At 45.9% G+C, this 23,350-nt stretch overlaps 1 protein-coding gene across 11 annotated transcripts in view; it reads left to right on the top strand.

Moving 5' to 3' along the window:
• The window catches only part of bt (projectin protein bent), a 123,495-nt gene that overhangs the window by 73,738 nt on the left and 26,407 nt on the right, over positions 1 to 23,350 (top strand). For all 11 annotated transcript variants that reach the window (XM_074102716.1, XM_074102713.1, XM_074102712.1 and 8 more), the window contains 26 exons: positions 720 to 827; positions 1,087 to 1,247; positions 1,735 to 1,876; positions 2,472 to 2,580; positions 2,960 to 3,164; positions 3,949 to 4,216; positions 4,766 to 4,926; positions 5,678 to 5,822; positions 6,230 to 6,382; positions 6,814 to 6,942; positions 7,466 to 7,656; positions 7,952 to 8,066; positions 8,284 to 8,479; positions 9,125 to 9,343; positions 9,701 to 9,902; positions 10,741 to 10,885; positions 11,771 to 11,902; positions 12,691 to 12,904; positions 13,340 to 13,493; positions 14,068 to 14,304; positions 14,923 to 15,137; positions 15,620 to 15,839; positions 16,526 to 21,514; positions 21,668 to 21,835; positions 22,230 to 22,532; positions 22,875 to 23,069. In XM_074102716.1, coding sequence (XP_073958817.1) covers positions 720 to 827; positions 1,087 to 1,247; positions 1,735 to 1,876; positions 2,472 to 2,580; positions 2,960 to 3,164; positions 3,949 to 4,216; positions 4,766 to 4,926; positions 5,678 to 5,822; positions 6,230 to 6,382; positions 6,814 to 6,942; positions 7,466 to 7,656; positions 7,952 to 8,066; positions 8,284 to 8,479; positions 9,125 to 9,343; positions 9,701 to 9,902; positions 10,741 to 10,885; positions 11,771 to 11,902; positions 12,691 to 12,904; positions 13,340 to 13,493; positions 14,068 to 14,304; positions 14,923 to 15,137; positions 15,620 to 15,839; positions 16,526 to 21,514; positions 21,668 to 21,835; positions 22,230 to 22,532; positions 22,875 to 23,069 — 9,476 coding nt within the window. The remainder of the gene's footprint in view (positions 1 to 719; positions 828 to 1,086; positions 1,248 to 1,734; positions 1,877 to 2,471; positions 2,581 to 2,959; positions 3,165 to 3,948; positions 4,217 to 4,765; positions 4,927 to 5,677; positions 5,823 to 6,229; positions 6,383 to 6,813; positions 6,943 to 7,465; positions 7,657 to 7,951; positions 8,067 to 8,283; positions 8,480 to 9,124; positions 9,344 to 9,700; positions 9,903 to 10,740; positions 10,886 to 11,770; positions 11,903 to 12,690; positions 12,905 to 13,339; positions 13,494 to 14,067; positions 14,305 to 14,922; positions 15,138 to 15,619; positions 15,840 to 16,525; positions 21,515 to 21,667; positions 21,836 to 22,229; positions 22,533 to 22,874; positions 23,070 to 23,350) is intronic.

Here is a 23,350-nt window from a genome sequence, read left to right as displayed (position 1 = left end):
GGACCGCACGACACGAACTTCGAGTTTCGAGTTTCGTAGTAGCCCTGCAGGCTCGTTGGGCCTATCGTGAAGTCCGTTTGACAACTTTAATACTTGATTCACGTTTGTGATTGGTTGAATAAATAAATAAACTAAATGAGCCAACCGCAAGCAAGACTGAAACGTCAAACGAATGTCAAGATACTAAGTAACGCCCGTATAAATTCTTATAATTGACGTTGATGTAAATTATAATGTGATGATAAATGATGTATTAAATGAATAAATAAACTAAACTAAACATCTAGCGATATTTCGTTTCGAAACGCACACGAAACGCGCACGGATTGCTGAGGACCTGGGTTCGATTCCCAGCGCTGGTCTCTTTTTCTGGTTTTTCTGTGCATCCATGTCTCAGTTTGTATTTTCGATATGGTTTCACGGGATACCCGTAAAAGTAACAAATTTGGAGTTGAAATAAAAAATACAAAAAGACTCCAAAAAACCAATCATGATATTTCGTTTGTCGAGAAACTTTCACTATCATGTACATACAGTCAAGGGCAAAAATATCTGTACAGCCATGCATCAAATATTATGTATACATCGACCTTGTGGTTAGTGGCATAAAGGTGTATAGATATTGGCATACATATATTTATGCCCTTGACTGTACTTGGCTACTTTGATTTGCGACAAACTTCTTGACTTTATTCTTAACACTGTCTTTGTCATCGCAGGCTTAAACGAGGGCAAGGATTACTTGTTCCGAGTGAAGGCTGTCAACCCCGAGGGCGAGAGCGAGCCGCTAGTCACCGACACCGCTACCACGGCTAAGAATCCTTATGGTGAGTCTCTTAACTTGTGAGTTAACTTTTAAGCAAATGATGATTTTGTCGCTAAACTCGGTTTGACTTTGTTGACGTGTTGAGCTCATTACTCGTACTAAATAATGATAAAAAAAAGTCTTAGTAGTTGAGAAAACCATGATTCTTTTTCAAGGTGAGCTCGAAGGGTAAGCTCTATGAATAAAGAGTTACAACACAATACAATGTTATTACTTCTGTGCTCTGTTGTATTTTTGTACAACTTTTTTTTTAACACCAGGCGAGCCCGACGCTCCCGGCAAGCCTGAGTTCAAGGACTGGAGCAAGGACCACGCTGATCTCAAGTGGGAGAAGCCCGCCAACGACGGCGGCGCGCCCATCACCGGCTACATCGTGGAGAAGAAAGACCGCGACACCGGCAAGTGGGTCAAGGCTGCTGAGGTACGTCTAGTAATTTTATTTTTTGTTCAAATGTATCTCTATTGCAACTTCGCATGCGTAAATCAATAGATCCACCAATTAAATCGAAGTTCTGGGTTTAAAAAAAAAATCCTGTGAGAATTCGCGAAAATTACATCGTGGTCTGTATTGAAGAGCGGAGTTTCCCTATACAGGCATTGTTTGCTTACCGGGAGGCTTCATCCCCTATATTGTAAATTTACGTATACTTTATGAAATTAAGAATTTTGTATTTTGTATTTGATGGATTTAAAGATTTTATCCCGTCCGTCTTACATCATGTTAAATTCTGTTTCAGAAATTTTTCATTTTATGCAAGTACTAGTTAAAATTTAAAACTGTTGTCTGTTCCTTTTTCCAAACAGAATATAGACAACCAATCAAATGACAGTCTTAGAAATAAGAACATATGCACCATCGTTGACCTGTAGTGGTTATATTGATGCTTTAACGTGACGTCATTGTGCAGGTACCCGGCAACAAGACGGAGGCCCGCGTGCCGGACCTGATCGAAGGCAAGACGTACCAGTTCCGGGTGAAGGCTGTGAACAAGGCCGGCCCCGGGAAACCGTCAGCCGCCTCAGAGAACCTGCTCGCCAAGGATCGCTTCGGTAAACAATATTGATATTCGGGTAGTTCTACTAGCGTTTCAACTGCTATCAGTTCACTGTCGCTTGTACTGTACAAATGAGTCAGGTAGAATGGAAGGATTTTATAAAACGATGTTGTGTGCATGCGGCACAGTTACAAATGATTAAAATTTCTTGCTTACTGGCTTCATTTCTTCAATATTTGCGACAGGAAACTGATAGTGGTTGAAAAGCTCTTAGAACTACTCATTCTACGCACGCTTAAGGGCGTGCCGAGCTTTTAGCCTATTATTTAACTTTTAGTTAATTGATAAGAAAACTAGATGTTATCTATCGCGTATGTATACACGTACATTTTTGAAATATGTATTTGTTTTTGTATTACGAGGAAAATACCTAAAAACGCGCTCGTTCTAACCTATCTTGAGCCGCCGTTTTCGCCGTTATCCTCCTTCACCCACCTTCCCCTATATCAATATTGATTAGCGTTAAAAACTCGGTAGCCCCTTAATTGTCTATGTATAGGGTAATAAGCCTTGCAGCATCAGACGATTGTTTATGGTTATTACTATGAGATAGCTAAATAAGTAAATAACGAACCTTATTCTGATTGCAGCACCGCCGAAGATCGACCGCGCTAACATGCGCGACATCACACTGAAGGCCGGACAGAATATCCGTCTGGACGTCAAGGTCAGCGGTGAACCGCCACCGACCAAGACCTGGTAAGTGTGTTGTTTAACCAGGGAAGAAAACACTATCTCGATTAGGCACTACTCGGGTCCCATTTCTCAAAGGATGTGGATTCAATAATATTAACGTATTGTTTTATTTCCTTTTATAGTTTCAGAGACAAAACATTATAATTATCAAACTTACAAGCTTCGAGAAACTCTCCGCGCTCTTTTTGTATCACATGAAACCAAAGTTTTTTTTTGCATCTCGTCTGTTTGAATCCCTCGATGCGCTCAGGATTCTAACCTAGAGCCGCTCGCTACTATCTTGTTTCTATTATAGAATCCTTCGCTTATTCGGTTTCCAAAATCAACACTCGCAGAAACAAACTTGTCTGCCCTCTTGTTGCACAAATAAGTTTCTCCGCAGGTTCCACAACAAGGAGCGGCTGTCGACCCGCGACGACTTGACGGTCGACGCTGAAGACTACAAGACGAAGTTGTCGGTGATGGTTGCCGCGCGCAAGCACAGCGGCACCTACGTGCTGAAGGCTGAGAACAGCAGCGGCAGGGACGAGGCCACCATACAGATCAACGTGCTGGATGTGCCGGCCAAGCCTGAGGGACCGCTCAAGGTAAACTAAACAATGTTACGTAAATAAATAGGGTAAATCGTCAATTACTGGCCACCTTACAATAAATTACCTTAAGGTGGGTACTGACCAACGTTACGAGGTGTAATGTTAACATGTTGCACAGCGAGCATTCGTGCAGTCAGTACTTAGTGTTACGGGGAAACCAGCGAGCAACGAGCCGCTCGTTGCTCGCTTTGAGTGCTCCACCTGGCTGTCGGTTTTTTGGCGAATCCTTTGACTGTTACGCGGTTCAGTCAGTACGTTGTAACAAGTCAGCCATCTTTACTGAGAGTGACTGGCGAATATGGAGCACAAGTTTTGACGAGCAACATTACGCAGATTTTGAGAACACAGCGAACATGCTCAATGCGTAACATGCTCGATGCGAATGTACATTTCACCTCGTAACGTTGGTCAGTACCCAGCTTCACAATAATCACCTCTAAAAATTTATTCTAGGTACCTATAAACAGGGTTCATGTTTAGTATAAGGTAAGGTGTCAATAATGAATTCTGATCACCTAGAAATATATTTCATTTTAGTATAAGATAGCCAGTTATTGAAAGGTGGCTAGTAATTGACGATTTACCCTACTATACTGTAACTAAAACACATTTGAAAAATAGCATTCACCATCTCTTTCTTCCCCTATGACAAAAAGAGGCATTGATCAAGGGCCACTTGCACGGTCTAAGATTAAATATAGCGGTCCAACTTGCAACTGGCTGTCTGAAAGTGTAGGTAATATGTTTTTTAATAATAATTGTACAAAATGACTCTCAGATCTCAGACGTCCACAAAGAAGGCTGCACGCTCAAGTGGAACCCGCCGCTAGACGACGGCGGCGCGCCCATCGACCACTATCTAGTAGAGAAGCTCGACACCGAGACGGGTCGTTGGCTCCCGGCCCTCAAGACCAAGGATCCCAAGGCCGAGATCGAAAACTTGGTGCCCGGACACGAGTACAAGTTCAGGGTGTCTGCGGTTAATAATGAGGGAGTCTCTGAACCGCTGGAGGCGGATCACTCCATCATTGCGAAGAATCCGTTCGGTGAGTGGATGTTTTACAGGTAAAGACTTGTAAATAATGCCGTGAAGGACTGACTGATACAGCCTGAACTGCTGGTGTTAGAGACTTGGATTGAAAAGTATATTCTTTCACGTAGTTACGGCAGCACATTTCAAAAGCAAAATTCAACTTTTGTACAAACTTAGAACTGATATATTATCTCAATTGACAAATATTTGCGACTCTGTCTCTCTTTATTTGTTCAATTAAGCAGAGATGGCATCACAGGTATACGTATGTCAGTTTAAATAACAGGAACTCAACCCTTTTCCAGGCACCTGCTTATTTAGATATGTTACCACTGAATTAATCAAGGTTTTATATTGTTCACTTATGAGGGATTAATTTAAAAACATGATTCGTTTTTAGCGACTTCAATTTATTTTGTACCATATTGTAAATTTGGCAAGGTTGAATATTTGTGTACATTTATGTGATTGCACGTGTGATATTCACTATGCCCTGCCTAAAGGGCCCTGAATTTCACAAATATTAAGTATAACAATGGTTGACCTTTACCTGTTTGTCCAGACGAGCCCGGCAAGCCCGGCACCCCGGAGGTGGTCGACTGGGATCGCGATCACGTGGACCTCAAGTGGGAGAAGCCGATCAAAGATGGCGGCGCGCCCATCACCGGCTACATCATCGAGAAGAGGGAGGTCGGCTCGCCCAAGTGGGTCAAGGCTTGTGAGGTGAGGACATTGAATCAAATAAATAAGTAAATCATGGGGCACTTGAATCCAATTGATCTAGTCAAATATTTCTTGATTTCTTCGGAATTCTCATTTTGTCTTTCCTAGGTGAATATGCAAGATAAAGCTAGTAGATTATTTAAATTATCAGGCAGGCAGTTGGTAGCAACTGATATGTATGTATGTTCCTTGTTCAAGTATTCTTTGTACTGCCAATGTGTTGGTCTAGATCTTTTTAAAGTGCCACTTCATTACTGGAGGTTGGCCATTAGCTTTGAAAGTTTCTCCCTGTCCTGGGCCATCCGGAACAGTTGCTCTGCACTGTTGATCCCGATCCACCCCCTAATATTCCGCAGCCATGATTTCTTCCGCCTTCCAGGGCGCCGTTTTTCCAATATTCCCTGTAACTAATTCGTATACCCCGTTATCAAGCGGGCAGTTTGTTGGCTACCTAAAGCGGCTCGTAGACGGGGGCCATATTTTCACTGCAATTTGTGGCCGGCAACTATTGTATCTTACTCACATGTTTAACATATTGCAATAGTCTAGGAGACTGACGTTGCAGCTATGTATGTGGGGCAGGAACCACTATATGTAAAGCAGGAAGGTAAACCAATAAAAAATGTAAAACAAATCGAAGTTTATCCACATTAATAAATGGCTCGGGGTCATCACTAATGTCAGGTAGCCACTTGATAGCGGGGTCTACTAATAGTTACTTAATGACTAATTTTTACCCGTCGGTCGTCAGGTGGGACCGAACGACAACGAGAAAGCCACCGTCCCCAATCTGGACGAGGGCACGGAGTACGAGTTCCGCGTCAAGGCGGTCAACGAGGCCGGCCCCGGCGAGCCCAGCGACGCCAGCAAGTCTGTCGTCTGCAAGCCGAGACGCTGTGAGTATCAGCTTGTAAAACAGACCTTTGCGGGCTATTTGCTTTAAATAATGGTAGTCAAAAGCTTGTAATGAGACTTAAAACATCGCAATATGATTTATGCACAAAATTTTGCTGATGTGTAAAATATATCTGTATGTCCAGACAAACCTGTAACACATGTTTTTGACTGTCTAAATAAGAAATCAAATCCGAACTGATTGACTGACCCACTCGCTCGCATATTAGATAACTGAAAATTTGCATCTTCTTGTGCCACTCCATTACTGAAAGTTGACAGTCAAATTCAGTCAGATCAGTCAGATTTTTTTCTTAAAAAAGAAGTAAAAGAAGAAAATTGTCTTACACGTTCCTTTTACAGTGTATTGTTTATTTTACATAAACACAACCCTTTTTTTCGTGCACAGTGGCGCCAAAGATCGACCGTCGCAACCTGCGCACGATCAAGGTGCGCGAGGGCGAGCCGATCGCGCTCGACGTCAAAGTGAGCGGCGAGCCCGCGCCCGACGTCACCTGGACGCAGAACGGCAAGAGTGTTGCAAGCGGCAATGGACTTAAACGTGAGTCTCACTTCAAATACTTGTTCAGTTTTGTTCAGTAAGTTTTCAGGATTTGTTTGAACAAAACCGCCGTACCTCGGCGTGACTTACGCCTAAGCGGTTTCAGTCAATAGATGGGATTTGGATCGTGACTTGACGGTTGCAACGTTTTCACGGCACTTATTGATGATATGCCGTATACCAATTTCGAAAATGAAGTTTGATCCTATTATTTTATTAGGGACCTTGTTGCTAAAAGATGTTGTACGATTTTTTATGGTTCCATAACGAGATGGTTCGTACCCGACAGTGCTCTTTCAGTTTTATATGCCAATATCTGAACAACTCCGATAAATATATGTAGTTCTGTAGCTTTGTTCCAAAATTCCACCATTACATTTTTTTTTTCATTCATGAGGTTTACGTAATTCAAAAAATCTTGCATTCCGCAGTGGTCGACGTGCCTTACTTGACCAAGTACCAGCACTCGAGCCCAAGACGCAAGGACACCGGCACTTACAAGATCCAGGCCGTCAACAAGTATGGACAAGACACCGCCGAATTCGAGATTATTGTCACATGTGAGTATTAACTGGGAAGAGATAAATTAATTACATTTTGGAAACCAGTATGGTGTGGCAAAGCAATTCTGCTTCGGTTGAGATGATTCCTATGGCCGTATTGGCTAGCGCTTGCGATCGCATTTACTTTCTCTTTCTACCCTCATTCTATACTGTTTGATAGAAAGAAGTGGTGAAAGCGATTGTGATTCCGACTGCGTTTGGCAATGTCAGGTTAGGTTAGATGCGTAAGACCTCTGGTCACTAGCACCACTATTTGGTGGCATTTGGGAGGCATGTTTCAAAAGAGTTAAAACGGAATACGTCTAACAATCTGAATTAGAAGCTCGAGCCGAATTTGGAAGGCTCCGAAATGGTTTGAATAAAAAAAGCTTTAATCATTTTATTTGTAATCTTTTTATCTGATCGATATTTAAATATGTAGATGGATTGAGTGACTAGCGAGATTATAGCACACGTGCTGGCGTTTTCAGTGTTAGAACTGAAGAATTGTAATTCTAATAATTCTAATTTTTGACTTCAGCTAAACCCGAGAAGCCAGAGGGTCCTCTGGAAGTGTCAGACATCCACAAGGACGGCTGTTCACTGAAGTGGAAGCGTCCCAAGGACGACGGCGGCGAGCCCATCGAGGCTTACCTCGTCGAGAAGTACGACCCGGAGACCGGCAGCTGGCTGCCTGTCGGCAAGACCCTGGGCAACGTGCCCGAAATGGAGGTGAGATATTGTGAGATACGGTCACATAGAACAGTCTTAAAGGTCAAGACAAAATGAGGTATCGCGCTCCATTGAGCGCATCTCATTACATGTAACAACTACATTAAAATTAGACTAATTTAAAAATATTAATAAAAGTTAAACAAACTAATAACTAAACTATAATTAAAAGAAATTTGAAAAAGTATCCCCCCGCGGCATGGACCCAAAGATGCTGGCAGCATTTCCTCGCTGTATAGCAATGCCAGCTTTTCGGTGTAATTGCTAATGTTACGGATAATGTTTACTATCTCAGGTTGATGGTTTGATTCCGGGCCACGAGTACAAGTTCCGTGTGAAGGCGATCAACAAGGAGGGCGAGTCCGAGCCACTTGAGACCTTTGGCTCCATCATCGCCAAGGATCCCTTCAGTGAGTATCTTTTACACATTTATTTTCTTATGCGTTTATAGGACACAGTAGGTTAGGTTCGGGTTTTTTATGAAAGTTCTGAAAAAATATAGTTTCAGCGATACTCATGAATTGGGAAATGGAACAGTTTGGCAAATGAAACATGAAGAATCGTGAGTTGGGAAAAGGCAGAGAACAGTTATTTATAAAAGTATAAATATATTGTTTTTGTTAACAGCGGTGCCGGACGCGCCGTCGGCGCCCGTGCCGGACGACTGGTCGGCCACGCACGTGGACCTCAAGTGGGAGGCGCCGCTGTCCGACGGCGGCTCGCCCGTTATCGGCTACATCGTGGAGAAGAAGGACAAGTACAGTCCGCTCTGGGAGAAGGCTGTGGAGACGCACACGCCCACGCCATCGGCTACTGTTAATGGGTGAGTGCTGGTTAAGCTGTCGGGTTGGTTGAGGGTAATTGGCAAAAGTGGCCTTATGTGAACTTATTTACTTGGTAGACTTACTAGTATTAACTTTTGAACCCTTATGCCGCATTTACACTCGCGTACGAGTCACGAGACGAAGGTTTTTGGGCACGAGCCAAAGGACCTCGCGACGAATGCGAGCTTGGTGTTCACATTCGCGCTCTCGTTTCTTTGAAGTTTGAACCTTGTGCTGCGCAGGTTTTAATCTCAAAGACAACTGAACTCGCCACGAGAGTGTAAACAGGAAGCTCATTTAGCATCGATCACGCGAGCCGCGGGCCGAAATACGAGACGAGGCGCGAGGCGAGGCACGAGGCGAGAGTGTAAATGCCGCATTAGGTTTATTAGTGTTCTCAAAAATAATATTGAATGATGCCGTGCCATAATAAAGTTGCGGCGTAGTTTTAATAAAAAAAAATCTAGTGTGTAGTCCAGACAATTTTACTTGCTTAATTTTTGCATTACTTATATATTTCTTCGAGGAAAGCACATAACTTCTGCTGCGATTGGGTTGATTTTGTAAATTCTAACTCATCTATCTTTCTCCCATTTCGAATTTTGCTACACTATGTGGACATTGACTGAAAGTTTTCTCAACAGCTTAATCGAAGGCAACGAATACCAGTTCCGCGTGATCGCCCTCAACAAGGCCGGTCAGAGCAAGCCCTCCGACGCGAGCAAGAACTTCATCGCCAAGCCTCGCTTCCTCGCGCCTAAGATTGACCGTCGCCATCTGCGCGACGTGACCATATCTGCTGGTGCTACGTTGAAACTGGAGGCTGCTATCACCGGCGAACCGGCGCCAGCTGTTGAATGGAGGTAACCCGCCACTCCTTATGGTCTTTGGCCAGCTGTTTGACTTCCTGATACGACACGTCACCCATATTCTCCTTCACCGCGTCAAAATAAGTCAATCGTGGCCTTCCTCTGTCTCGTCTTCCTTCTACTTTTCTTTCCAGCAGACTTAAAATTATTTTTTTGTGTCCTATTATATTATATCCCTTTCTGCAATTTGTGTTCTCCAGTAACGTTCTTTCTAGAAAAAAAAATTTAGTACGGATTTTCTATGGTCATCGTGGCAAATGACCTCATAAACCATGACGGACCTCTGTCTAATTAATAATTTAAAATGTCCATACTCCCTCTACCTCTACCAATATCTTTTTCCTGGACCAGGTCCCAGAACATGCCGCTCCGCCCGTCCAAGGCAGTCACCATCGACAGCCCGGACTACTTCACCAAGCTGGTGATCCGTCCCGTGCGCCGCGACGACTCCGGCGAGTACACCGTCACCGCCATGAACTCCAGCGGCAAGGATACCGTCACCATCAACGTGCTGGTCACTGACAAGCCCACTAAGCCTGAGGGGCCGCTGCAGGTAAAAAAAAGTTTTGAAAAGTTTTACAAGCCCCAGTTCAGTTAATTATTTAAAGATAAAGTATAAGAGTGGAGGATATTAATGTTGTTTATCAATGAGCTCATAACACAATTAATGTTTTTTTTTTATTCGACTGGATGGCAAACGAGCAAGTGGGTCTCCTGATGGTAAGAGATCACCACCGCCCATAAACATCTGGAACACCAGGGGTATTGCAGATGCGTTGCCAACCTAGAGGCCTAAGATGGGATACCTCAAGTGCCAGTAATTTCACCGGCTCTCTTACTCTCCACGCCGAAACACAACAGTGCAAGCACTGCTGCTTCATGGCAGGATTAGCGAGCAAGATGGTGGTAGCAATCCGGGCGGACCTTGCACAAGGTCCTACCACCTACACCACCACCATGATACGATCAGTGCTCTATTCTCCTTTTAAAATAAAAACATTTTTATGCTACGTTTACACGCTTACCAAGACCAAACGTGTATGTATGAATGTATTCCGGACAGGCAAGCACGGCAGACGTGGATCTTGGCGTGAGCTCGTGAGCGACACTAAACACGAGCCAGCGTGTGAACACGTGGCAAGCGCTTGCTGCAAGCTTCCTTTGATGTGTGTTCAAAAATTGACACTGGTCCAGATCAAGCAAGCTCTTGCAAGCTCACGCAAGCCTATCTAAACGCCTCCGTTTAAGCGCTTGTGCTTGTAAAGCTTGTCGAAGCTTGGCAAGTAAATGCACCATTAGGATGAATCTTTGGTTCATGGAGATTTGATCAACTGTGTGCGCTGTCTATTTTAAACCTTTTTTTTTAAATACACAATTTTTTCGTACATCAGATCTCGGACGTCCACAAAGAGGGCGCCACGCTCAAGTGGAAGCGACCCAAGGACGATGGCGGCGCGCCCATCGAGTATTACCAAGTGGACAAACTGGACACTGAGACTGGGGTCTGGGTGCCGTGTGCTCGCTCCAACGAGCCCAGTGAGTATTGCCGGCGTCTCTCTCTCTTTTACTCTTTCTCTCTCTCGCTAAGATAAATCTTTAATCGTCTAATCATAATTAGAACAAAAAAATAAACGAAATTCTTGTAGGCTTTTGAGAAACGGCCCAGGTATCAATTATTTTGAGAACAGTTTGTTGCCGCTAGAGGCGCTGCTTGCTTCTAATAAAAAGTGAACGCCATACATACTAAGGAAGTTTTTGCTAACTAAGAATAAAAGAGGGTTCAAATCCACTGAAGGTGTGGCAGTAAAGTTAATGCATTACAAAAGTACTGACCATAATATAAATATATATTTATAGTGTACCGTAATGTTTTTGACTATTTTAGTTTTATAGATTTATTTAATAGAGTACCGTCGCCAAAAAATTTAACAAACTTAGATCACTAAGTGGTTCTAAAAATTACAAATTTCTCTTGTAAGAGACGATTTGTATTTTTTGACATTTGTCTTACTTATAAAATATACTGAGTGGCAAAAAATCTGGCCCTGAAACGTATGCAAAAATAGGTAATTTTGTGCCGCTGAATATATATTTTTTTGCGATCTAGAAATTGTTATCTAATGTCGAAATTTATGGAATTATAAAACCTAAAAAAAAATTGGTTCATCGATTTAATTTCTTAACTAGATCGCGCAAGCGTTCGTTCCATTAAAAGTCAAAGTCCAAATATCTTTATTTAATTTAGGCTATAACGTTGAGAAAAATCCGGTAAAAAACTTAACGAGGTATAGTATGATCAATCCAATAGTTTCTGATTTCTCCCTACTGACCTATTTGAATTGATCACTCTGTATATGTAGAAGAATCCGGTAAGAAGCTCAACGAAGTAAACAACTTAAACGAACAATGCCTTTCCCCCAGAATGCGACGTGACCGGGCTGACTCCCGGTAAGGAGTACCGTTTCCGCGTGGCCGCCGTCAACAGCGAGGGCGAGTCCGAGCCGCTCACCTCCGAGCAGAGCATCGTCGCCAAGAATCCGTTCGACGAGCCTGGTCAGTATATATTTAAATAAAAAAAAAAACTTTGACTTGTAAGCCATAAACGTTTTATTCGTACTAAAGCATTTTTGTTGGTTTTATATTCTGTAACTTTCTATTATAAGCCAGTTCGAAATATGCCACTCGATTAAATAAATGACAGCAGACAAAGTTTGTCGTCAACTGTATCAAAATCTGGCTGCTGTCCGCAACTTTGTCTTTTCCCCGGAAACTGCTTTTTCTGGCATATAAAGTATCTTATCATCCATCATCATCCCAGCCTATATACGTCCCACTGCAGGGCACAGGCCTCCTCCCGGAATGAGAGGGCTTGGGCAGTAGTTCCCACGCAGGCCCAGTGCGGATTGGGAACTTCACACACACCGTTGAATTGCGTCGCAGGTTTGTTGTGCAGGTTTCCTCACGATGTTTTCCTTCACCGTAAAGCTCGTGGTAAATTTCAGATGTTTCGAAAAACTCATAGGTGTGAGCCGGGGTTTGAACCCACGATCCTCTGCTTGAGAGGCAATAGGTCAAACTACTCAGCCACCACGGCTCCCAAAGTATCTTATGCTACTCACAAACTACTAACAGGACTTTTAAAATCGGTTAAGTTGTTTTTCAATTCATTCATTAAAAATATCTTTGTCATATTAGTTTAAATGAGTGTTCATTGTAACCCAAAGTCGTCTCATTCTACAGCCACCCCATTGCTTACCAAAAATGAAACATCTACGTCTTATGTTACTACTTGTTCGCTGTAAAGTCATATCAAACAGTTTAACATCGTTGTTTCCCTCTAGGCGCGCCTGGCACACCGACTGTCACGGACTGGGACAAGGATCACGTGGACCTGAAGTGGACACCGCCGCGGGAAGACGGCGGCGCGCCCATCGAGGGCTATATCGTGGAGAAGAAGGACAAGTTCGGAAACTGGGAGAAGGCGCTCGAAGTGCCCGCTGATAAGACCAACTGCACCGTGCCGGACCTGATCGAGGGACAGACCTATGAGTTCAGGTGAGAATGGAAAATAGTCCTTAGGCTCATACGATGGAGTGTAGTTATCATAAACACGGTGTCTACAAGCAATAGGCTTTCAAAGCTCCAGTGAGTAAGGGGAGTGCAGTCGGGTTTTTACCCGATGACAGTTGGACACTGTCTGGGCCTCCTCTTCCCAATCGTCGCACGCCGCCATCTCCTATATATAAAGCACTACATACAAAATTTAAAAACTAAAAAAAAGAATTAACCTTATCCTTAATGTTTTTGGTGCTTAAGCGACCTAATAAAAGAAAAAACACTTATGTAAACTATGTCAAATATTTTACGAAGTATTATCAATTTCAATCTAAGCGATCATTCAACCAAATGTACAGTTAAGACAAAAAATAATCGGCATTACAAAAAACACCGTATTTATAAAATTTCTGTAACCTAACCTTTCTGGGTCAGGGTCCGCGCGGTGAACAAGGCCGGGCCGGGCGAGCCCAGCGACAGCACGCACCCCATCGTGGCGAAGCCGAGGAACCTGGCGCCCAAGATCGACAGGACCAACCTGATCGATATCAAGATCAAGGTCGGACAGAAGTTCGGCTTCGATGTCAAGGTGAGCTTCAAACCTCTTTTTTATACAGAAAGAGACTTGCGTTTGACCACAATAACGCCCAATGGTAAGCGAAGATACTAAGATGGACCACGCTTGCACGTTTCTTCTCTTTTACGCTACAATAAGGTCAAGTTTTTAACTGTTCAGTAAAAGAGTAATATTGCTAAAAATTAAATTTATAGTTAAAGCTTTGGGCTTTCCTTGTCATGCTGTTGACATATTTGCACCAAATTATTTATTATTCTTATCACTGAAAGTTTTTTACACACATGCAACGTACGAACACTGCAAGCTATCTACTTAACCCTTTTCCAGGCATAATGCATATAGCAACCACATAAATGTACACAAATATTCGACGTTCCTAAGTATAAATATAGTATAATGATCATCACAGATAAACAAATAATACTACTATTAATGAAAGTATAAAATAAATAAATAAATAAATAAAAAATACTATGATTTATTTTGTGGTAGCACATCTAAATACGCGGAGCCTGGAAAAGGGTTAAAATATGTCCTTAAACTAAGTGTAACTTCCACACGTCCTAAACTGAACCCCCATCCTCAGGTATCCGGTGAACCGATGCCAGAAACCAAATGGTTCCTCGCCAAGAAAGAGGTGAAATCATCGGGTGATATGAAGGTCCAGCATTCAGACTACAACACTAAGCTGAACTGCAAGGCGGCCACGAGGGCTGACAGCGGCCGGTACACGGTCACAGCTGAGAACAGCAACGGAAAGGACGTGGCTGAAGTTGAGGTTATAGTCCTGGCCGCGCCTAGCCCGCCCAATGGACCGCTTAAGGTTAGTTTTTGCAGTTGTGAGGTTCCGTGTATTGTTATTGGGAGGGAAACCTTTGAAATGGCTGGTGGTTTTATGTAGATGATGTTATTGAAGTTAGTGTTATGTTATGAAATAGAGTGATAGTTAAAAAAAAAATTAAGTCTTCAAATCAGCCATTTTGGTTTTGGACTGAATACGCCAGGCTTACTTGTCAATTTCGATCAATGCTCTGTGAAATTCAGAATGTGTGTGTTTGAATAAAAATACATAACTAAGTAGTTATATACGGTTTTCTATCTTCGATTCCTTTCGATATTTCGACATATACATGCATTATGATCTACCGGCGTGGTGGGCGAGTTGATGTTGATTTTGTGTAAGTAGGGTAGTATACCATCCAGGTCATCCTGTACTTCCGTCTGGACTTACCCCGCCGTCGCCATCCGTCCTGCGGCACTCACTCTGTGCCATTTTTAGCTCACCGCTGTGGATGAATTCGGCTGACGTGATGATGAATTAAAATATGAGATTTACAATTCGTAGCCGGCTACAATGGGGGAGGCCTATGCCCATCAGTGGACGTCCTATGATGGAGGACGTGGATGATGATGATTTAAAACCTGTCATTTTATCTCTTAGGTGTCGGAGGTGCACGCTCACGGCGCCAAGCTGTCGTGGAACCCCCCGTCGGACGACGGCGGACAGCCCATCGACAAGTACGTCGTGGAGCGCATGGACGAGGCCACCGGCCGCTGGGTCACCGCCGGCGAGACCGACGGCCCGCAGACCAGCTTGGCCGTCGACGGACTCACGCCCGGACACAAGTACAAGTTCCGCGTGCGCGCTGTTAACAGGTGAGGGCCATATCTAGACTAGTTAAAGATTTTAGGACATAGTAGCGGCGGGATGTTTTTTGCAACTCGACGACTTATTTTGCGTGACTCGTTCAGGGAAATAAAGCGCATAACTCACGCGTGCGCACCTTGGCATGTGCTCTGAGATGAAAGGCTACGAATTTGACCGAAAAATCTCGAGCTAAACTCGATTAAAAAGACGTTAGTTATCCGCCTCATTTAACTATTTGAAGGGTTTAGTAATAATAGTTACAGAGATAGGATCTGAATCGAATATAAAGAATCCCGTTTATTACTTTATCTCGTAGGAATTTCAATTAATCCATCCTTATTCCTTGTTACTATATACAGGTAACCTTTTTCAATATCAGGGTTGGACAAAAGGTTCAAATCTTAGAGTGGCGAAGGAACTACTTGATCGACAAAACCTAATCTTTACAACCGCGAGCGGGTACTCTACTGCCTATATTTATTTTCCCCAGGCAAGGCAAATCCGAGCCTCTCACCACGCCGCACTCCACTGAAGCCAAGAACCCCTTCGACCTGGCCGGCAAGCCCGGCACGCCCAAGGTCAAGGACTTCGACCGCGACTGGGTGGAGCTGGAGTGGACCCGCCCCGAGAGCGACGGCGGCGCCCCCATCACAGGATACGTGGTCGAGAAGAAGGACCGCTTCTCGCCGGACTGGGAGGAGTGTGCTCAGGTATGTGAGAGGACCAAAATTTATGGTAGACACTTGATAGAATATGAATTCTTATAGAAAATCACGAATGCTTTTTTTATTATTTATTTGCTTTGAGGTGATTGGGTTTTGAAAACTAGAAGCAAACCAGCTAAGCGCGAGTCGGGCTCGCGCATCGAGGGTTCCGTACCAATTTTTAGGTATGACAAAGTATAGTATGGTTTAAACCGCCTTATTTATAAATATCCTGTATCAGTAAATCCCTTGCTTCTAAGCAAAATGTACGAATTGTGGGGTTGTTTTAATAAAGGAAATTATTTTTAATAAAAGAGGAATTTCAAAGAAAAAAATGTTATTTATTAATACATATAATGGGTGTAACAAAAATTCCCGTAAAACGGAAAAGGGGTCAAAATGGTCCCTTATAAAGAATACGCGATGGGTTAGCTCAAGTTTTTTACTTACGTTTTTAGTTATGTGATGTGGGAGCCCCCTTCAAATCATTTAAAGCAATAGAGCTCTGTTTGGATTTTTGGGTACGGAACCCTAGAAAGAATGCTTTATATTATAATAGGCATGCATGATTATAAATAAGCTTTTGATGTGCACTGATTTTCACAGAAACTGATAGATGATCCCTTTCAATTGTAAATTTTGTCCACGTTACAATTAGCAGTATCACTATTTCTCTGTCTCGTTCTCCACAGATCGAGGGCGACGTGACATCCGGCAAAGTACCGGACCTGATCGAAGGCAACACGTACGAATTCCGCGTCCGCGCCGTCAACAAGGCCGGAAACGGCGAACCGTCCGACGCCACGGCGCCCCATCTCGCCAGGCCCAAGAACTTGCCGCCGAAGATCGACAGAAACTTCATGTTCGACATCAAAGTCAAAGCCGGACAGAACTACGAGCTCGATGTACCGGTCATCGGAGAACCGACACCGACCAAAGAATGGCATCATGGCGATAACCTTGTCATGAACACAGACCGCATCAAAATCATCAACGACGCCCACACCACCAAGTTCAGAGTGGTGGACGCGAAACGCGCCGACAGCGGCACATACACTCTCAAAGCCAAGAACATCAATGGCGTCGACACTGCCACAGTTAAGGTGCTCGTCCTTGACGTCCCGACACCGCCCGAGGGACCGCTAAGGGCCGACGACATCACCAAGTCAGGCTGCACCCTGAGGTGGCGCCCGCCCAAAGACGACGGCGGCAGCGAGATTTCTCACTACGTAGTAGAAAAAATGGATCAAGAAAACTTGAGATGGATCCCTGCTGGAGAAGTCCAGGGATGCAACATGCGTATCGACCATCTGATCGAAGGTCACGACTACAACTTCAGAGTACGCGCTGTCAACAAACAAGGAGAGTCGCAACCGTTGACCGGCCACGAACCAATCACAGCCAAGGATCCCTACGGTACCCCAGACAAACCTGGTACCCCTGTCGTCAAAGACTGGGACAAAGATCACATGGATATTGAATGGGTGCCACCCAAGAAGGATGGCGGCTCACCTATCACCGGCTACATTATTGAGGCGAAGAAACGCTACGGACCATGGGAAGTCGCGGCTACCGTGCCCGGAAACCAGACCACTGCCACCGTCCCAGGACTCACGGAGGGAGAAGAGTACGAGTTCAGGGTTATTGCCGTCAACAAGGCCGGCAACGGAGAGCCCAGCGATGCCTCCACGCCGCAAGTCGCTAAAGCACGCTTCTGCGCGCCACACTTCGACAAAACTCTGCTCGCCGACAAAACAGTCAAAGCGGGACAGAGGATCCAATACGAGATTCCGATCGAGGCGGCGCCGAAGCCGACCGTCGAGTGGCAGATCAACGGCAAGGTCGTTCACCCCAATGAACACATCGACGTACAAGTCCTGCACAACAGGGTCATATTAGACATTCCATTCTCCGTCCGCGCGGACGGAGGCGTTTACAAACTGACCCTCAAGAACGACTTGGGAGTGTGCTCTGCGACTGCTCAAGTCACTGTCCTGGACAAACCAGCGAGACCAGAAAAGCCATTCGTGGTGTCCGATATTACAAAAGAATCGTGCTCGCTGTCCTGGAAGGTGCCTTTGGATGATGGTGGATCTCCGATTCTACACTACGTTATCGAAAAAATGGACCTGTCTCGTGGCACGTGGTCCGATGCCGGTATGAGCACGTACCTATCACACCAGGTCACCAGGCTCATACACATGAAGGAATACCTGTTCCGAGTTAGTGCCGTCAACGCCATCGGCCAATCAGAGCCTTTGGAGCTCGACCGCGCTATAACCGCTAAGAACGAGTTCGATGAACCCACGGCACCTGGCAAACCTGAAGCCACCGACTGGAGCAAGAACCACGTCGACTTGCAATGGACCACGCCCAAGTCCGACGGAGGATCGCCCATCACCGGCTACGTCGTACAAAAGAAAGAGAAGGGCAGCCCGTACTGGGTGAACGCCGCTCATGTGCCTTCGAACACCAACAAGGCCAAGATCCCTGATTTGACCGAGGGACAAGACTACGAGTTCAGAGTCATCGCCGTCAACAAGGCGGGCCAGTCGGAACCCTCCGAACCTTCGGACATCATCACCGCCAAGGACAGGTTCGTCGCGCCTAAGATTCTCACTCCGCTCAAGGAGATCAGAATCAAGGCCGGTCTCATCTTCCATTTGGATGTCGACTTCATCGGAGAACCAGTACCTGAAGTCACGTGGACTAGCAATGGGAAACCGGTGCTCAGCAACGAAAGGACGACAGTGACTTCCGTCGGTCACCACACGATCATACACACGGTCAACTGCAAGCGCTCAGATGCTGGCAAATATCACCTGTCTCTGAAGAACGACTCCGGCTCCGATGAAGGATCCTTCGAGCTGATCGTCTTGGACGTCCCGAGCCCGCCGGAAGCGCCGTTCGAGTACGAAGAAATTACGGCTCAATCCGTTACGTTGTCATGGAAACCACCCAAGGACAACGGTGGCAGCGAACTCACAGCTTACGTCATTGAGAAACGGGACCTGACCCATGGAGGCGGTTGGGTGCCAGCTGTCACTTACATCAACCCTAAGTACAACCACGCCACCGTACCAAGGTTGGCTGAGGGCACTAAGTACGAATTCAGAGTGTTCGCCGAAAACTTGCAAGGACGCTCTGAACCGCTCACAACAGACAGAGCAGTCGTCGCTAAGAACCAGTACACGGTTCCTGGCAAACCAGGAAAGCCGGAGCTTGTGTCTGCCGACAAAGACCACATCAAAGTCAAATGGTCGTCCCCGATCTCCAATGGAGGGTCCAACATCATCGGGTACGACGTCGAGAGACGCGACAAGGCTACTGGCCGCTGGATCAAACTGAACAAGGATCCAGTGAGGAACAACGAATACGAAGACGACAGGGTCCAGGAAGGTCATCAATACGAGTACAGGGTGTCGGCGGTTAACGCCGCCGGGCCCGGCCAGCCGTCCGACCCGTCCAACATGCTGGTCGCCAAGCCGATGAAGGAGAAGCCGAAGTTGTGGTTAGATCATCTCATCGGCCGCAAGATTAAGGTGCGCGCTGGCGAACCCATCAACATAAACATTCCAATCACAGGGGCTCCCACGCCAACCATTTCGTGGACCAAAGGATCGATACCGCTCGTCCCGTCGCACAGGCTGTCTGCTGAAACTAAGAACGACGAAACCAAGCTCAGCATCGAAAAGTCTACCAGAGACGACGCCGGCAAATACACCATCTCAGCTTCCAATGCCCACGGAAAAGACTCCGCCGACATCGAGGTTATCGTTGTCGATAAGCCAGGCATTCCTAAAGGACCTCTCATACCGACACCGGTCACTCACGACGCTGTCAGTCTCACTTGGCAGCCGCCTACGGACGACGGAGGCAGCGAGATCACTGGCTACGTCGTCGAAGTTGCAGAGTACGGCGTTAACGACTGGCGAACAGTCGCCGGCTTCTGCCCGAAATGCTCGTTCACTGTCAAGAACCTCACCGAAGGCAAGAAATACGTGTTCAGAGTGCGCGCTGAGAATCTGTACGGAGTATCGGACCCGTTAGAGTCCAAGCCTACGGTCGCCAAGTCTCCGTTCGACCCGCCAGATGCGCCGGAAACACCAAGGATCACCGGTTACAGCGCCAACAGCTGCGCGCTCGAGTGGGACCCGCCGGCCAACTGCGGCGGCAAGCCCATCACTGGGTACTACGTCGAGAAGCGCGAGCGCGGCGGCGACTGGGTCAAGGTCACCAATTACCCGACGCCGAACACTTGCTACACGGTCTCAGACCTGCGCGAAGGCAACCGCTACGAGTTCCGCGTCATCGCCGTCAACGAGGCCGGTCCCGGTAAACCCAGCAAGCCCACCGAACCCATCACGGCCCAGACCCAGAGGCTCAAGCCCAGCGCGCCTGAAGCGCCCAAACCAGACAGAGTCACCAAAGATTCCGTTACTCTGTCCTGGAGGCCGCCCAAGAGCGATGGTGGAGCCAAGATCAAGGGCTACATCATCCAACAGAAGGGCAAGGGCGACAAAGACTGGAAGGACGTCAATGATGTTCCCATCCCGAGCTTGGTGCACACCATTCCCAAACTCAAGGAGGGTGCTGATTACCAGTTCAGAGTCATCGCAGTCAATGACGTCGGCCGCTCCGACCCGAGCAAGCCTACCAGCGACATCACCATCGCCGAGCAACCCAACAAACCTTGCATGGATCTCGGTGGAGTCAGAGACATTACCGTCAGGGCTGGAGAAGACTTCTCCATTCACGTCCCGTACACCGGCTTCCCGCAACCGACAGCATCATGGTTCGCGGAGGACAACCTGCTCGACGTCGAAGGAGATTCCAGAATATTCCAGAAGATCACGCCAGAATCAGCGTCACTTGTCGTCAAGAACGCCAAACGCTCCGACGGTGGACAATACAGGCTGCAACTGCGTAATCCGTCCGGATACGATACGGCCACGATCAATGTCCGCGTTTTGGACAGGCCTGGAAAGCCAGAGAACCTCCGAGCGGATGAATTTGAGGGCGAAGCTCTCACGCTTTACTGGAACCCGCCGAAAGACAACGGTGGTGGCGAAATCACAAACTACGTCGTCGAAAAACGCGAGGCTAGGACGCAGAACTGGACGAAGGTCTCCGGCTACGTGACAACTCCGTTCTTCCGCGTGAAGAACTTGTCAGTCGGTAGAGATTATGAGTTTAGGGTCATGGCTGAGAACCAGTACGGACAGTCTGATCCCGCTCAAACGACGGAGCCTATCAAGGCGAGACATCCATTCGACCCGCCCGGAGCCCCCGGCGTACCACGCCCAGTGGAAACGACAGAAACATCCATCACCATCACATGGACCAAGCCTCGCCACGACGGCGGCTCACCTATCACAGGCTACGTAGTAGAAAAACGGCTAATCACAGAAGACAAATGGACCAAAGCTTCCCACGCACACATTCCTGACACCACATACAAAGTGACCGGTTTGATCGAGAACCACGAGTACGAGTTCAGGGTTGCCGCTATAAACGCGGCGGGCCAGGGCCCGTACTCGCAGAGCTCGGACACGATCCGCGCCTGCGCGCCGCCCAACTCGCCCAAGATCACTAGCGACCTCAGCCTCAGAGACATCACCGTCATTGCGGGAGAAGAGATCAAGATCACTGTGCCGTTCACTGGCAACCCAAGGCCGAAGGTGAGTGTTATGTTAGAATTAACTTGTCGTTAAAGTTTACTCGAATTAATTTAAAAAATCATACAATAAATATGTCTATCTCTTGGTATTGAAATGCATACTAAAAAGCAACGTCATGTGTAATTTAATGCAATCTATCTTTCCTTTCCAAAGGTATCATGGCTCATAAACAACGAGGAAGTGTTCCCGGACAGCAGGATACGTTTCGTCACGACAGATGTCGACACTGTATTCTACAACACGTCGGCCAAGCGCTCGGATACGGGATCTTATACCATCCAGCTGGTCAACAGCGAAGGCTCTGACAGCGCTACCTGCCGAGTAAGTCATGTTGATAGTGACAATACATATTTCAATAAAATTAGTCTTACATTAGTCTGCAAAATATTGCTATAGTGATCGCCGGCTTGAAGTTGATTTAACTGGAGTTTTTGATACTGGTTTTTTTTAGTCTTTCGATTAAATAAGAAAGCTTTTAACGACCAAGCAAATGTTAGGAGCTGAAGTAATTACTTACATCATCATTTTATACTGTTAGACAAAGTACAAAAGAATCAGTAGAATGAAAAAAAAATAGTTGTTATCTCGCTATACGGCAAAGTGTACCACAAGGTAGTGTATTTGGGCACGTTTGCTTCTTCACCCACGAATACGATATATGTTATTGATGTTTAAAAAATGTTCCATGTTTCTACAATTTGCTTCTTGTTCTTAGGTGTTGGTAGTGGACCGTCCATCGCCACCGCAGGCGCCGTTCGAAGCGTCCGACATTACCCCAGACACGTGCACGCTGAGCTGGAAACCGCCCTTGGACGACGGCGGCTGCCCAGTTACCAATTACGTCGTCGAGAAGATGGATAGTTCTGGTGTATGGGTGAAGATATCGTCGTTCGTTCGCAACTGCCATTACAATGTGATGGGGCTCGAACCCAACAAGAAGTACACGTTCAGGGTGCGTGCCGAAAACCAGTATGGCGTCTCGGATCCGCTCACAATGGACGATTATATCACTGCCAAGGTAAGTCAAATATACATAAAATTGAGACACATTTTTTGTACACCATCATCTTTTAGCGTATGTAATTGAAGGCAAACCCTCCAGTTACCCATCAGAGTAATTTTATTTAACTTTCAGTATTTCTAGAATCTACAATAAAGGATTCGACTTTTGCATTATCAATGTAAAGGCTTTTCAGACATATAATATTTTTTCTTTGTCATATATCTCATTCAGTTTTAGAGCTGTTAATGAATTAAAATTTGCCACTTCCACTCTCTTTTTTCGTACTTCAGAATAAAGACTATTGAATTGGATTGTCTTTAACACGCATCCTCAAGTTATTTTCGTTGTGATCCCCAGTTCTCGTTCACGATACCGGATCCGCCGGGAGCGCCGCGCGTGACCGACTGGGACGGCACCACGGCCTCGCTGGTGTGGGACCGGCCGCGCTCCGACGGCGGCTCGCGCATCCAGGGCTACAAGCTGGAGTTCCGCGACGTCCGGGACAACGTCTGGAACAGCGCCGACTACCTCGTCAAGGACTGCCAGTACCAGGTGAGGCGGCTTCGTAAGACGTATGATATAATTCGTATGTCTTTGTAATCCCACAATGGTATGTGGGCTTTGTCAATCCGACCTGCTGATTTAATTTTGACACTTTATAAGGACCGATACGAGATATACATTTATTCTGTACTAGTGACTGTTACTAGAGTAAATCTATTTTTCAAGCTTCTTTTGCCATAGATTTCAATGAAAAGTGACAAAATTGATGCGTACTCTACTACCTCTTTAAAAGACACCATTGAACTGGTTCGCAGAATGTAACTTTACGA

This window comes from Choristoneura fumiferana, chromosome 19 (assembly GCF_025370935.1).
Source record: "Choristoneura fumiferana chromosome 19, NRCan_CFum_1, whole genome shotgun sequence".
NCBI classification, from domain to species: domain Eukaryota; kingdom Metazoa; phylum Arthropoda; class Insecta; order Lepidoptera; family Tortricidae; genus Choristoneura; species Choristoneura fumiferana.
Note: the sequence above shows the minus strand (reverse complement) of the source record. Positions and strands in the feature narration are given on the sequence as shown.